General features: G+C 37.8%; 1 protein-coding gene across 1 annotated transcript in view; it reads left to right on the plus strand.

Annotated features, from left to right (window-relative positions):
• Positions 1 to 1086: 1086 nt before the first annotated feature.
• SEMA3C (semaphorin 3C) overlaps positions 1087 to 15021 on the plus strand; it is a 159575-nt gene continuing 145640 nt past the window's right edge. Inside the window, exons 1-2 of the mRNA XM_084787253.1 lie at positions 1087 to 1462; positions 3376 to 3515. Of these exons, the coding sequence (XP_084643379.1) occupies positions 3413 to 3515 (103 nt within the window). The 5' untranslated portion in view covers positions 1087 to 1462; positions 3376 to 3412. The remainder of the gene's footprint in view (positions 1463 to 3375; positions 3516 to 15021) is intronic.

Consider the following 15021-nt stretch of genomic DNA (forward strand, 5'->3'; position numbering starts at 1 on the left):
GCGCAGTGAACCCTGCAACGAGACATTAACTCAAAATTTAAACTTCTGTGACTTTGACCATATCTCTCAAGTATAAGGTAAAACCAGACGTTCCTATCTATGGTGCATTAAAGGAGGTATCTAGAGAGACACAAAGACGTCCCCCCGTCATTACTCACTCAGACAAAATCTTCTTAGGTCCCACAGAGCAGTGAATCTCTTTTGTAATATTATAGGTGTTTCCTGTGGCAGCTTTGGTAAGAACTGAAAAATTCTATCTCATTTTGTAAGGCAACCGTGTAAGAAAGTGCACAAGAGACAAGTTGCACAACAGGTTCCCTCACACAGCGACACCTACTGGGCTGAAGCGCTCAGTGACTTTTTACCAACTTCTGCTCAATTTACAGGGAGTGAAAGTCTTTTCTTTTGATGTTCAATCATTTAATTCACTATGGTCAGGAGCAGTAATCCCCTCCCCGTCCCGACACACACACACACACACACACACACACACACATCAAAGTAATTTCACAGCTTAACGAGTTTTCCTGAAAGGGCTGGAAATTACTCGCTGGTGTGTAGAATTATGAGCCCCCGAAGTATTAGCACGATTGAAAAGAGCATTATTAAAAACAAAACAATAAAGTGAAAATTCTTACAACTATGCTTTGGGAGTGTCCCAGAGAGGAAGGTGCTAGATGTGTTTCAATACGGAAAGGTCAGCGTAATTACTGACTCCTGGACATTAGGGAAAGGCAACAGAAAACAATACTCAAAAGACTACACTTCTGGGAGAAGAGAGTAGGTTTCTTTCGGCTGGCTTTAGAAATTTTGCCGCAGGATAAAAGACAAGATCCGTGCCCTTTTAAAACGGTAACTCTTTGCCTTAAAAGGATGCAGGGATCCTTCATCTGGCAAAATAACTGCCTTGCACTTGGATATTTACAGCCTAGCCAAGCCCGCATGCTTTCCAAGAGGCGCGCTTAGCAAAACCATCTGAGCGCGCCCAGCGAGTGTTCACTGTGAAAGGCAACATCACTGAGCGTTGTCTAGCCTGCACTGAGGCCAGCCTGTGCTCCGCCCTCCGGCTGCTTGCCACAGGCGGCCCGGCGCTCCCTGGGTGGGGCGGCGGCCAGTGCAGATGCCGCGGGCCACGCGGGGCCGCTGCTGCAGCCGGCTGGGCGGTGCGCCCAGGCAGCCTCAGCCGCGCGCCGCGTCGCTGTAATCGGACACCGAGCGCTCGCCCCCCGGCGCCCAGCCACTTGCCATTCACTCCGAGGTGCGGGGTTGAGCGACGTGGAGAAGGGCTCCCGGTGCCGCGGCTCTGCCACCCGGGATTCTTCTACAAAGAAACTCAGCACCGGCCGGCAAGAATCTCACCCACGGGACTAAGTCATTAAAGGTCCTGGGGAAAGGATCCGGGGAACTGGGAATCCGAGACTAGAGCAAGTGGCTGACTTCTCGTGGATCTTTGCCCACCTTGGTAAGCCAGACTCAAGATTTTCAGCCTTCCACAGTTAGCAAACTAGAACTTTTCTGGGTCTGTGTACTGACTTTTCTTCCGGTGTGCTCAAGTCTGGGCATTTCCTTAGGAGCCCACGCGGCTCGCAATGAAAGCGCTCCAAGAGCTAAGGCTGGCTGGAGGTTGTGGCACCTGCCAAGAGTTTAAATTGGGTGTTACAATGCCTTCTAAGGGAAAAATCGGTGGAAAGGACGTAAATTATTGCATTCTCGTATCTGGTAATAGTAGAAGATCATGCACCAGCAATTACTTTTAGCTGTGCGAGTTAAAGGGATGAAGTTGTAAAGCACTTGAGTGGGGAGATGGCATTCACAGCCATCACTAGGTGGGATTGAAACCAGGGTGTTCTGTTAGATAGATCAGCGCTAGCTGACCTACCATGTCATCTAGACAGTATTATTCATCACCATTTACGGAGCACGTCTTCTTTAGGGGAGGCAGGTAGGATTATATACTGATAGTAGCAATATGTAAAAATGTACAAAGGTTTCCAATCTGGTTAATAAACAGACTAAGGTTGGACATATTACTAGGATCCCCTTCCCCCTGCCTTTTAACTACCAAGCTAAGAGATCCCAGTAAATTACTAAGGGAAAGTCACCCATAAAAATCAATTTTCTTCTAAGTTAATTTAGGGATGACAGGGTGAAGAGGTTGTGGAAGCAGGAAGAAACTGTTTCTTTTGAAATTACCAACACAAACATCTCTAGGGTTTCCTCCATCTGTGTGGTAGTGGCGTAGAGTTTCAAGTCTAACTCCTGCAGCATATGTGCTACCAAAGAGAACAGTTTAGATGCTTGTTTGAGATTGCACACTGTTTTATTGTCCTTTTCCTTCTATGTAAGTGAAACGGCCTTTTCAATTTTTAACTGCACTTCCTTATTGAATCGAATCAATAATGTAGTTTCAATTTAAAAAGCCACATAACGTGAGGCCAGTAAAGATGCATTTTCAGATTAGACATGCTTGCCATTTTCCTGAATACTTACCCTAGATGAGAAGTGATGTGGCTTCTTTTATGGTCCTGAGTTCACTTGGCATGACATAGCCCGTGAGCCTCATATAGGTTTGTTCCAACAGTACATGGCCTCCCTTTGTATTTAGACATTGGTTAATAGCTTGTATTAATTTTATAGCTACAAAATTCAAGCAAGAACATTGTCTCTTTGATTTATTGTTTGAACATTTGACAGCCCCACTCTCTGGTTGATTTATGTATAAAATATGCATTGGTGGATATGAGGCTCCGGTGGATTACTCACCACTAGGTCATTGGTTCAAATTTGGCACGAGTCCATGCTTACCTCATCTGCATCTTTTAACCGCTGCTGCCTGGTCATTTGAATGCATTGGCAGATAACTGATGGAAGTGACTTATTCATCAGGGATGGAGCACAGGTAGATTTATGTATGGAAACACTATTTCAGAGGCAATTAATCCAGCAGAGTTAATGAGCATGGTATGAGTGGGTACCCCTGAATAGGAATGTGGAATGTCTCTACTACTGTATTTATTGGGGGAGAGTTTTTCCATTCATCAATATTCTATCTGTATAACAGAGTGGATTCCAGAGAGCTCAGCTATTGGGTTTCTTTGGGGGTTGTGAACCAATTAAGTTTTTTCCTTAATGCTGTGTTCTGATCTGATGTCAGCATGGTTTTTACAGGAAGATAAAACAATCTTCTTGTTGCAAAGACTTCCAGACACAAATAAAACCAAATGTTTCCATTTGAGAAGCAAAACCATAGCACCTCCTACTGCTTGCTGACAGCAGACCTCAGGTTGCCTTTCTCAAAGCTGTTGCTCTGTCTACATTGCTGTATTTCTGGTTTGCCAAAATGTGAAATGATATTTTCTTATCTCTCCTTTAAAGGTATTTTCCCTTGGATATTATTTTCAAATCAGAAGAAATGGCATTCCGGGCAATTTTTGTGTTGGTTGGAGTTTTTATTTATTCTATTTGTGTCCAAGGATCTTCCCAGCCGCAAGCAAGAGTTTATTTAACGTTTGATGGTAAGAAATTTGATAAAATGTATACAAATGTTATTTGAAGCCTTGTTTTTTTTCCTCCTTATCCAGATGAAAACCTGACATATTGAAGAGAATGCAATATTGTTATTTAGTTATTAAAATGTTCCTGGGCTACTTTTTGAGTGACATGGTGATTTATGATAGGTTAATATTTGCATTGGAAGAAGTGTTTATGAAAATGCTTGCAATGTTTGCTGCTTTTCCTCCCCTTATTTCTCTTCTGGGCTGGATGTATAATCCAGGGAGATAATAAAGAGCTCAAAGTATGGTACTGTTCATGTCATCTGGCTATGCTGGGAGGCAGCCCCCTCATGCCAAAACTACAGGATTAGAAAGGGCTACATGGGCTTGGGCCCTATAATAACCCAGTATGTTGCAAGTATTAGCTTCAAAACTGGAGCTCTTCTAATGGTGTTTTTTCCTATTCCAGAAGTGTTTCCCATGGTTGGAATGTTTTTCTAATGAGATGCAAAAGACCTGAGAAATATGTGGGACAATAAATTGATTATTGTTGTATTCAAAGATTGTTTTCTCAAGCTTAGATATGTTACACTTTCAAATTCTGATTGATATGAAAAGCCATAAGGTCCTGTGAGGGTGTGGTTACCAAATGTGTGCATGAGGTTAATGTACACTGTACACATCAGTTCTAGATGGGCGGTTGGGTCAGTCATAGAGCCCTTATTAACTGGACAGACGAAATATGAACTAGATGAGAAACATCATCTTGGCAGTCAGACAATTTGTGTGTATATTATGTTTCTCATTTTCACATGAACTCTGTCATTGCACGTGTTTAGTTGCTTTTGATAGTGAGGGTGGGTACGTTAAAGGCCATCACTTCTAATTTCAAATAGCACATGGATTGACACTTACCAGCCCTTTCTTTTTCTTTTCTTTTTTTTAAGTTATTAAGTGCTTTCCCTAAGGTCACTAGATGCACCAGAGAAGCCATATTTAGAGGTTATTGAGTGTGAGCTTCTAATTGCACTCTTAACCTTTGTGTCTGACATTTCACCTTAAAACCATAGCCATGCTGTTTAGATGTGGAGAACAGGGGAAACAGTGGCTGCTTTGAAATGCTTCCACTCTTCTTGAATTCCAAAATCATTTTACGGTTGCTTCCATTTTGTCTCCCAAGTTGACATTATCAAAGAAGAATAAGAAAGAAAGAAGAAAAAAAAAAAAAGAAAAGCTCAAAGAAATTTATAATTACCTATATTTTTCTTGCTGTGTAAGGAGGTGACATGGGCCCCTAGACCAGATACCTAAGTCTAGTCCCTTGCATCAACACTAAGGCAGACTTTGTATGTAAATGTCTGCAACAAGTGATTAGTCGCTTAGTGTATTTCAGCAAATCTGACTTTGAAGGGACAATTACAATTTACATTTTCCAGAAGAAAGTCCATCTTTTGGAATGGAGTGTCAGTCCTATGTAGGAGGGTGGTTCTTGTGTTGTGTAGAGTAAATAGACTTTTATAGTTTTGAATGTTTAGTATTTAAATTCTTTCTCACCAAAACAGACCCACAAAGAATAGGCTGCCCTAACGTGTGACTATGTAGACTGTGGCATGCTAAAATAATCTACCTATCAAGAGTTTCTGACATTTGTTCTGCCCACAATTATTAGGCCTCAGCAGATGGAATCGAAAGAATATCACTTACTACAGAGACATCTCTCTTACTCCAATACCAATTTGTAAAGGTATACCCATAAGAATAATCCAAATTAAATCCTTAATATTTAAGTTAGTAACTCAAAACATTTTTGCAATAAAGTAGTATACATCAGTCAATATGTTATGAAAAATCAATTGAGGAAAAATAGTTAAAATGTACAACTTTCAATAATTAATTCAAGATCATACTCAAGATAATTTACCACTTACCTGATTAACATGGACACATTTCTTATTACTTAAATTTTTCATTAGTTTATAATAACTTTAATTTAGAATAATTCAGAACAGTTACTAAATTTCCTCCAAAATATTATTTTTGTGGTTTTTCTTTTGTTTTGGTTTTGGTTATGGTTTGATTTGGAAACAGTATTTAACACTGTAATTATGTAGGCTTGGAACCCATTGTGTAGCCCAGGCTAGCCTTGAATTTCTGACAATTGTCCTGATGCAGCCTTAGGAACACTGAGATTCTAGCCTCAAGATACCACCCCCAAGTTCAAAAGGTTTATTCTTAACATCAAGGTATAAATCTACCTACAGGGTTGACAGGAATAAGATTGCGTATTTACTTAAACACAGATCTGGATCTTGTTTTATGTTGTAAATTTATGGCACTGTTTTTGAATCTGAACTCTGGAATCTGAAGGCACTTGAGGAAAGGCTTGTTATATCAGACAGACTTTAGCTGTTTCACCTGTATTAAGTCTCTCTGTGTGTGCCTGCCCCTCTTTTGTACCTTGCCCACTTGCTTGCTCTTTTGTCTTGTAATCTTCTCCCTCACTAAACCTGAGTCTCCTGTCTGTCTTTTTTCTGTGTAAAACACTGTTAAAAACTGTCAGACTTGCCTTACTTGAAGTCCAAGTAAACACTGCTGTCAGTGTAAAGGTGTGTGAAAAAGAGGTAGCTTCACCTTCCACATTCCGTCCCTTCTTGCGGTGGTTTGATGGGGGCGATAACAGTTGGGAAAACAATGATTTACAGGCTCACTTTCCACGTGGATCTAGTGCAAGGTCAAGCTGATGGCTATCAGTCCTACCTGGGAATGTGTGTCAGATGATATTAATTAGTTACATTCCTGCCAGCTGAATCTTCCATATTGTACAATGGAGACTTCTACTGGGTATTTTGCAAATTTTAGAATTCTTAGTTGTTTTTTTTTTCCAAAAAGCTTTCAAACAAATAGAACTTTCTGTCAGTGATATTTGGATTGAGTATTTCTTTTCTTAAAAGCCAACAGATTCATGGTTTCACATTTCATTGCAGTATTTACATTGATTCTTTTTTCCCCCCACATCAAAAACTTTAGAAGCTGTAAGGATTTTAAGGAAAGAGATTGCTGCCTGTGGTTGAGGAGGAAGACATGCTTTACTTGCTAGTGTTTTAGGCCAAGCCTTGTTGAAAAGCCCTATCTTTTTCAAATAGGTGTTCTACCATATATTGTTTCATGTACAACCCTGCAAGATCAGACATGAGTGCTCTGTGGTTTGATAGAAGGAGTCAGCTGGCTGTAAATGCTTATGAAAATGTTTCTGTACTCAGATAATGTTATCCATAGTGCATCTATATAATGTCCAACTATGGTGTTAAACCATTTAAATGTTATTTCTCTTTGTAAATGAAATATAGTCTTAAAAATAAGTTATTTATGATATTTTCCTTTCTTTGCTTCTGCCTCTGTAGGGTCTGTAGTAATGTTCTCTATTTCATTTCTGAAATCAGCACTGTGTATCTATATACTTTATGTTTTAGTTTTCCTTCTTAGAGGATTTTCCAATTTTAGCAATCTCTTTAGATAGTTAGATTTTTTTTACTTTTCCCTTTGTTTTCTATTAAATATTTCTTAATTGTTCACTAAAATTTACTATAATCTACTTTTTTTTCTTGGTGCTCAATAGGTTCTTCTGTTATAAACCTCTTTGCATGGAAGCTTAGCTAATGGAATTTAGTTCTTTCTTCTAATATAATTATTAATGCTATTGATTTTCCTCAAATATCTACTGTAAACTTTGTTAAAGCTCCTTTAGTTAGTCAAGTTATTTTTTATTTAATTAGCTATTTCTTCTTTTTACCTATATATTGGTGATTCATCAATATTTGGATTTAAAAACATATTTATATTTTATAGATTTCTGGCTTATTTTCCTAAAAGGGCATATATTGTGTAGTCACAATTATGCAGACTTATTTAAACATATTTTATAATACATATTGGTCTATATTGAAAATAATGCATATTCTGCCATTATTGCACAGAGTATATGAGAAAAGCTAAGTAGATCTAGGTGGTAAAGAATGTTTCTATATACTTCTTTATTTTCTATCTATTTGCTTTTTAATTGCTAGTAGAAGTGGTTAGACTCTTAACCTATTTATTTGTGTGGTTCTCTTTCATATTCTATCAGGTTTTAAATTATATTTTTTCCATTTTTATACTGACATATTTTAAATACTCTACTCCTCTGCTACTGAACACATTTGCACTATGAAACATCTCTAGTTTTGGTAAAAGTATCATGTGCATTTTGATGTATGTGACATTTACCTATTTGTATAATAAAAATTGTTGTAGTAGAGCACAGCATTTTTCTTCCTGTCTTCAAGATCCTGGAATAACAACTCATGAGACTCATTAAATATACAAATACCTAGACCACATAGCTAGGCTCTTCTCTATCTCATAACTTAAAATAACCCATCGTAATAATTGACATATTGCCACATGCTTGGTTACTTCTGCTCAGGTACCATGCATCCATCCTCTTCTAATTTTGCCAGCTGAATCTCCTGTGCCTGGCTCTATCCCATAATCCTTTTTACCTGCTGTGTGTCTCAGCTCCTATTTCCTGCCTCAACTATAGGTTATTAGCTTTTTATTGACAGGTGCTACATCCAAACAATACACATGATATTCTGTCTACAAAATATAGTTTTATATTGTATTTATATATAATATATAATCTATTTAAAATTGAGTCTTCGGTATTTATTACAAATTCTGATTTAAGAATGTGAAACTATTAGGACACACACACACACACACACACACACACACACACACACACACACACACACATAAGTAAATAAGTCTATATGGCTAAAGGGATGGCAGAGTGAGAAATAGATTTACCTGAAACAAAGAATATCAAAGCGTATACTCCTGTTCCATAATTGTGATTCTTTTTCAAGATTGCATGCCCCTGGTCACTGGGACCAAATGACCTCCTTAACTGCTTAAGGTTCTGAAATGAACTTAAACTTAGTTTTGTTTTATAAGACTCAGTTACTTTGAGGAAGTCTGACAGTGTTTTTAAGACTATTTCTTATAAAAGGCCTGGATAAAAAGAAGAAAAAAAGCAAATGTTCTTAAAAACCCATACATTTTGACTGTCTGATTCTTTCTGGGTGTGATATACTGGGGAAGCCGTTTAATCTACTTAATCCAAATGGTACCAGCTGGTACGTACTTTATGAGTGCTCTGAAAATTACATGAGTTATGTTTTGAAAGTATGGGCTATACTGTATATCTGTTTTAATACTCGAATGTTTTGTGTTAATTAACATTTGTAAGTACCCCTGATTTAAATTTTGGTCTCCATTTATGCTATAATGGCCTCTTTTCTACTTGCTCTAGAAGAGTAGTTCTCAATCTTCCTGATACTGCGACCCTTTAATGCAGTTCCTCATTTGTGGTGACTACAACCATTAAATTATTTTCATTGCTACTTCATAATTGTGACTTTGCTAATGAATTACAATGTAAGAATCTGTGGGTTTTTTTGATGTCTTAGGTGACCCCTGTAAAAGGGTCATTTGATCCCTAAAAGAGGTTGCAACCTATAAGTTGAGAGCCACTGCTCTAGAAACTGACATTTCTGAATATTTACTAGATATTGAATTAAAATCAACTTTGATATCGCTCAGTACTCCACTACCTTAGCGATAATAACCTACTTAAACCACAGCCGTCCCGCAGGAAATTTGGTTACCTGAAAACTATGATAGATCCTACAAAGAATGTGATAGATCCTCACTTATCTGTCACAATAGCAGAACATATATAGCATGGAGAGTTTTATTAACTAGTACAGATGCCTGCAGGTCCATCACATGATGCTTATGTAGTGATTGATGTGTTAAAAGTCTACCAGGCCTGAACTTCTTCTACTACTACCCTAAACATCTATATGTTCCAAATATTGAACTTTTATATGAGTCTTTCCTAGTTAATCCACAAAATTCTTCCTAATTATTCTATTTCTTTTATAATAGACATTTGGCCCTGTGAGCAGTAATATGAATGTACGATATATTTCTGGGCCTGTTTAAGATCTTGGCTGGTGGTCTAGATTGAATTCCATATATGCAGGCATCTCTAGAAATGTTTAGACTTTTATGTACTCATTGCTGCCAAAGTCTTTTTAAGATTCTCCTAAAAATCTATTTTATTGCGATAAGCTTAGGCTTCATGAGAATACAGTGTCCTTGGTTTGCCACTCTGATCATCATGGCACAGTGTATGGCTTGGGATGCTCTTAAGTAGTTAACAATGGCAGGAAAGGCTCAGGAAGAAGAGCATGTAGATTTCTTTCTGCTTTCTCACATCATGATGAGATGAATTATATTCATGAAAATTGTTCAGAAAGGAAAATTTGAGGAAATTTGCATGAGTGGAAAAATATATCCTTTGGAAGAGGTTTTAAAGTTTTAGATTGTTTTTCCGATTCCAAAGGTGAGTAAACTGAATTTCAGATCTATTTGCCCCTTTTAAATACTCTCAGTGTATATAAATTAAAAGCAATCCAACTCTAGCTTTCTACTGAGATATAGCATTTAGAATAATGAGTTTTATGTGGGTTTATGAGGATACCTATTATTGTTATAAAAATAACAATCACTGAGTAGCTGTGTTTTATAATCAAGTGACAGCTAAGATTATTAAGGTAGCTCATCAGAGACAACCTGTTACTAAATTCATCATTATGCCTTATGTGATGGTCCATGCCATTAATCCTAACACTCTTGAGGCAGAATCTGGCAGATCTGCAGGAATACACAGCCGGCCTGATCTTTATAATGAGTTCTAGGCCAGCCAGGGGTACATTGTAAGACTCTGTCTTGAAAACTAAGAGAAATATATAACTTACTCAAGTGAAAGTTTTATCTCTTCTAAGAACATTTAAACTATCCAGTGCTACGAAAAAATAATACTAAGTGCTGAAGTATTACTTTTCTTTAATGTATACTTGGGTCTAGAGAATAATCCCCGATTTATTTTTTTTCAAGACAGGGTTTCTCTATGTTATCTTGGCCATCCTGGACTCACTTTGTATTAAATAGTATAACTAAGGTGGTCCCAATAAGCATCAGGAGTCACTCAGCCTGATGATCATCTCATTGAACTGGCTGAAGTTTACTTCTCTCTTCACATTTTATCTTGGCTTAAAATCCATAACTATCCAGGTTCTCATGAAAAATGCATAATAGAGAAGTTAACGACCTGAGTCTGCAATTCATTGTTGGCTGGGCTCACTACAACAGTAAAGACATAGTCCTGGAAAAGTGCGTTCTAACCATTGGCTGCTGATTATGTTGCATGGGCCTCAGAAGGAAAATGACACATGTTGGATTAAAACTCCCTGGGGAGTTCTTGTTTGATGTACTTTTCTTTGCCAAATCAAGGATGCATTTCCCCACTAGATATGAACGCACCAGGCTCAAATGCATAGAAGTGACTGAAGGCAAATTCAGAGTTGGGAAACAGGAATATCAAGTGCAGGGACTAAACTTGAATAGATCCATTAGTTTTCCCTTCACTTTGTCTTTCGTTTTGCCTTTTTTCATGATTGGATATTCAGTAATAAGCTGTGAAAGTCCTCAGGCCATGGATAGTATGCAAATGAGAGAATTTTATTTCGGATTAAAGAAGACTAAACACCTTTTATCTTATCCTATCTCCCTCGTTTGACAAGCACCTTAGTTAATTAAGCCGCACATAAAAGAACCCCAGAGAATTAGTGCACCACACGCAAGACCTGATGAATTGTTACTGGATAATAAACTGAAAATAATGAATTAGTTCTTTATGAGCTCAGCCAACATTGACATTAGCAGGCAGAGTTGTTGAAAACAGATCATCTTGTGGTTACCCCCAAGAGATCAAAATAAAGCCAGTTGTTCCTGGTTGCACTATTCATTTGGAGAATGCTCACTGTGGATAAGATAAATCTTCTGAAATGTTTAGTTCTCAAGAAAGCCAGGGTACTGTGGTGCCTTTGAAATCCCTTTACATTGAATTAAGTTAAATGCCACTTCAGGATCTTGCTCATCTGCATTTTTTAAGTGAACCCAAAACTCAAAGAGGGCCCAGTGCAAGTATAACTTAACTTGTTTTTGTTTGTTTTTTTTCTGACAATGTTATTGATAAATGCAAATGTGGGTCAGATGTTACTAAAACAGAGCATTGAGTAGGGTTACACTAGGAGGACTTAATGTAAAACAGCAGGTTGAAAACAATTAAAGCATTAGGAGATGAATGAAGCATCAAAGTGCAGTTTTTCTTGCACACCACTATAGAGTCAGCAAGCCCACATAAGGCTTGAATTTCCTTGTCAAGTCATAAGCTTAAATTGGGGAGGAGAAATTTTAGTTCAACGTATTTAGTATTACAAAGAATGACTTCAGAAATATTAGAAGAGAAATTCTTTCTATGGTATGCTGGCTATGTACTGTCAGAAATACTTAAGAATTTGAAAATTTGTATATTGCTCTTTAAAAATTGATTATTATTCTTGGTGAATTTCCTTGGATTCTCTTAAACTTTGTTATGATATCAAAGTATCAGATACTATGATATGGCAGTACAAAAGTATAAGATGCCTGGAAATGGAAGCAATCAGGTAATGTCTCAGTCTTTTTCTCTTCTTAAGTGTGTAATTTTTAGTCTTCTATGTTAATAAAATATGGTTAGTAATTTGTATTTATTTTATAATAACTAGCATTAACATAGTGTCTGTGTCAGGGACTATTCTAAACAGTTCATGCTGCTTGCTGTAACTCTAAAAAGAGTGTAGGTTAAGCAGTATTTCTAGCCTCCAAATGTAGGTGAGAAAATTATGTAACTGGCTTGATGTCACAGGGATATAAAAAGGAAATATCAAAACACACGCTGCCATGTTAGACTCCTGAGCTGGAGCCATTTACACAAACAGTTATAGAATTGGTTTTAGGGCCTACAAAAATCAAAGTTAAAGAAGAGGATATTTCATAAACTCATTCTCCATATAGTCACAGCAGAGAACACCACAGTAGACTCCAGAGACTGAGAGATAGAAGAGGAACTGGGAGACTCTGGGTAAGAGGGAACAAAATATCTGGCAGTGAGAGCAAACTACCCCAGTGCTCTACCCTGCACAGTGGGTGACACAGGTCACAATAACCTACTATGTGAGTCATAAAGAACTTGATGGGAGGTATAGTGGAAGTATTCTAAAACAAAGACATCATGGGCCAGTGAGGTAGTTCAGTGAAAAGCAAGGCCCTGAGTTAAATTTGTAGTACCAAGTCAAATGACCCTAAATGCATAAACAACAAATATATCTGCTTAAAGACGTGGAGCTGCTAGCTTTTCTAACCATTGCCTGTTATAAGCACGCACTGGCTATCACTTATAACACGGGTGTAACCCCATGAGTAAGTACTAGTATTTTGTGTAGATTTTAAAAGTAATGTAAAAGTAAAATGGAAGCCAGAAAGTGAAGAGGGGAAAAGTGTTTCACGATTCCTTGAAATAGCAACATGCCATGAGGAATCTGAGAAGAACAGAGTTGTTTGTTGGGTGCAGGTGATATCTGACACTGTGCTTGTGAGAGGAAGCTGAGCTCAGGAGAAAGTGCACTATGGGTAACACATCACTTCTCTTGCACAGTGATCCAGGTGCGTTCCATAGGTTCATAGATCCTATGTTTTCTCTTAACAAAATAGTGATTCGATTCACATGTTCTTTCTCACAGTCCTGCCTCCTTGCCTAAATATAATCCCGGAACTCACTCCGTGTTTCCCATTTTCTCAACATCTTTTACTGGAGGAGGTCTAAGAACACTATCCTTTTTGATTTTTACGTCTGTTACTATGAACAAAAATGATATATAAAAGCATTGGGAGTGGGTGCTTCCATCTCTGAGAAGATCGCAGCACTGCTTTCTGCATTTTCACATCTGGACTCAGGGTTGTTTTGATTGTCAAAGAGAACCCATTTGACAGCAAACAAAGAAAGTTGAGACCTTTGCTAGCCCAGAGTACCATTTGGCAAGACAGGCCCAGGACAGGCAGAGTCCAGGCTTTATCCATGTGCTATTTTAGGCTAGGAAGCAATGTGCTGAGCTGTAAAAATGGCAATTCCCTTGCGCTCATCCAAGGGGGCAGGCTTCTGCTCAGCCATCACCACTTCCAGCCTCCCTTCTCATCCAGTAGGAATTTACTGCCTCAGAGAACTCAAGGTTAACACATTAATTCTGCAGAGTGCATTTCCCTTTTTGAAAAATTTCGTGTTATCTCATCTGTTACAGACTTTTCTCAGCACAAAGGCCCTAAGGCTTTGCTCACCTCCCACAGCTTGATAGTGGCCCTGACAGCGCGAGAGGACAGGAACGCATAAGAAGAAGAAGATGAAGCACAGGCAGACCTTGTGTCAACCCAGAGATACTCTGCAAATCAAAGCATTAGACCCAAATAAATATCAGGCCAGGGACATGAATATTAACAAGCTTAACTCATAATATTTCCCTAAAATATACATAACACTTAGATTCAAAACACCTTAATTTTTAAATTAGCTTTAATGAGCTAAAAATTTCAATAAGATCTTAATTTTATATATGAAGGCAACTATACAGTGGATTTTTATGTATCTAATTTACAGTACTCAAATCAAATCCAGAGTCTCACATATACCGGACAAGGACTCCACAACTGACCTACATACCCATATACTCAGGTCAATAACAGTTATCAAATATATTTGTTCAAAAATGGGTTCAAATACTAAGACAGACCAATAGTCATATGTGTTGCTTAAAAAAAAAAAAGAAGAATCATACTTTTAAATTACATGTCTCTTTTTAAAATAGTTTGACTTTTAAAAATAATATAATCACATCATTTTTCTTATTCCCTTTCCACCCTCAGGTCCCTCCCATAGATCCTTTCAAATGCATGGCCTCTTTTTATGTTAACAGTTGTAACACCCCTAACACTCATTTATATGTGTATTTCTTAATTCTTAAGTAAAAATTTTCAGTCTGTATAATGTTATGTGGGCCACAACCTTACACATGCTAATGACTTGTATTTATATCCTGTAATTCATGGAAATTAATTAGCATGCTTCTCTTCCCTTGTCTTTTCCATGATGCTGCTCTTGTAATCAAAGTTACCTTGAAGTGCTGCTGGCATCGGAATTCAGTTTCCCCATCATCAGTCCTTAGATTATTCTCCTACGTATTAAATGCATCGTCTGCCCTGATTTGAAGTGATGCCAGTAAAAGTGCTAATATTATTGCCTGACTTCAATTTAACATTGACTAGCAATTAATGTGCTTGAAAATAAAAGTATAAGAATGGCTTCGTCATTGGATGTTGTGGCACACGTCTATATTCTCAGTCCTCAGCGAGGCAGGGCTATGCAGATCTCTGTGAGTTATAGGCTAGCCTGATCTACAAGGTGAGTTCTGGACAGCCCGGGACTACGGAGAAAAACCCCTCTCTTGAAAAACAAAAACAAAGCAAAACAAAAGAAGGCTTCCTAGTT

Source organism: Acomys minous (genome assembly GCF_964271855.1).
Source record: "Acomys minous genome assembly, chromosome: 6".
Classification (NCBI taxonomy): Eukaryota; Metazoa; Chordata; class Mammalia; order Rodentia; family Muridae; genus Acomys; species Acomys minous.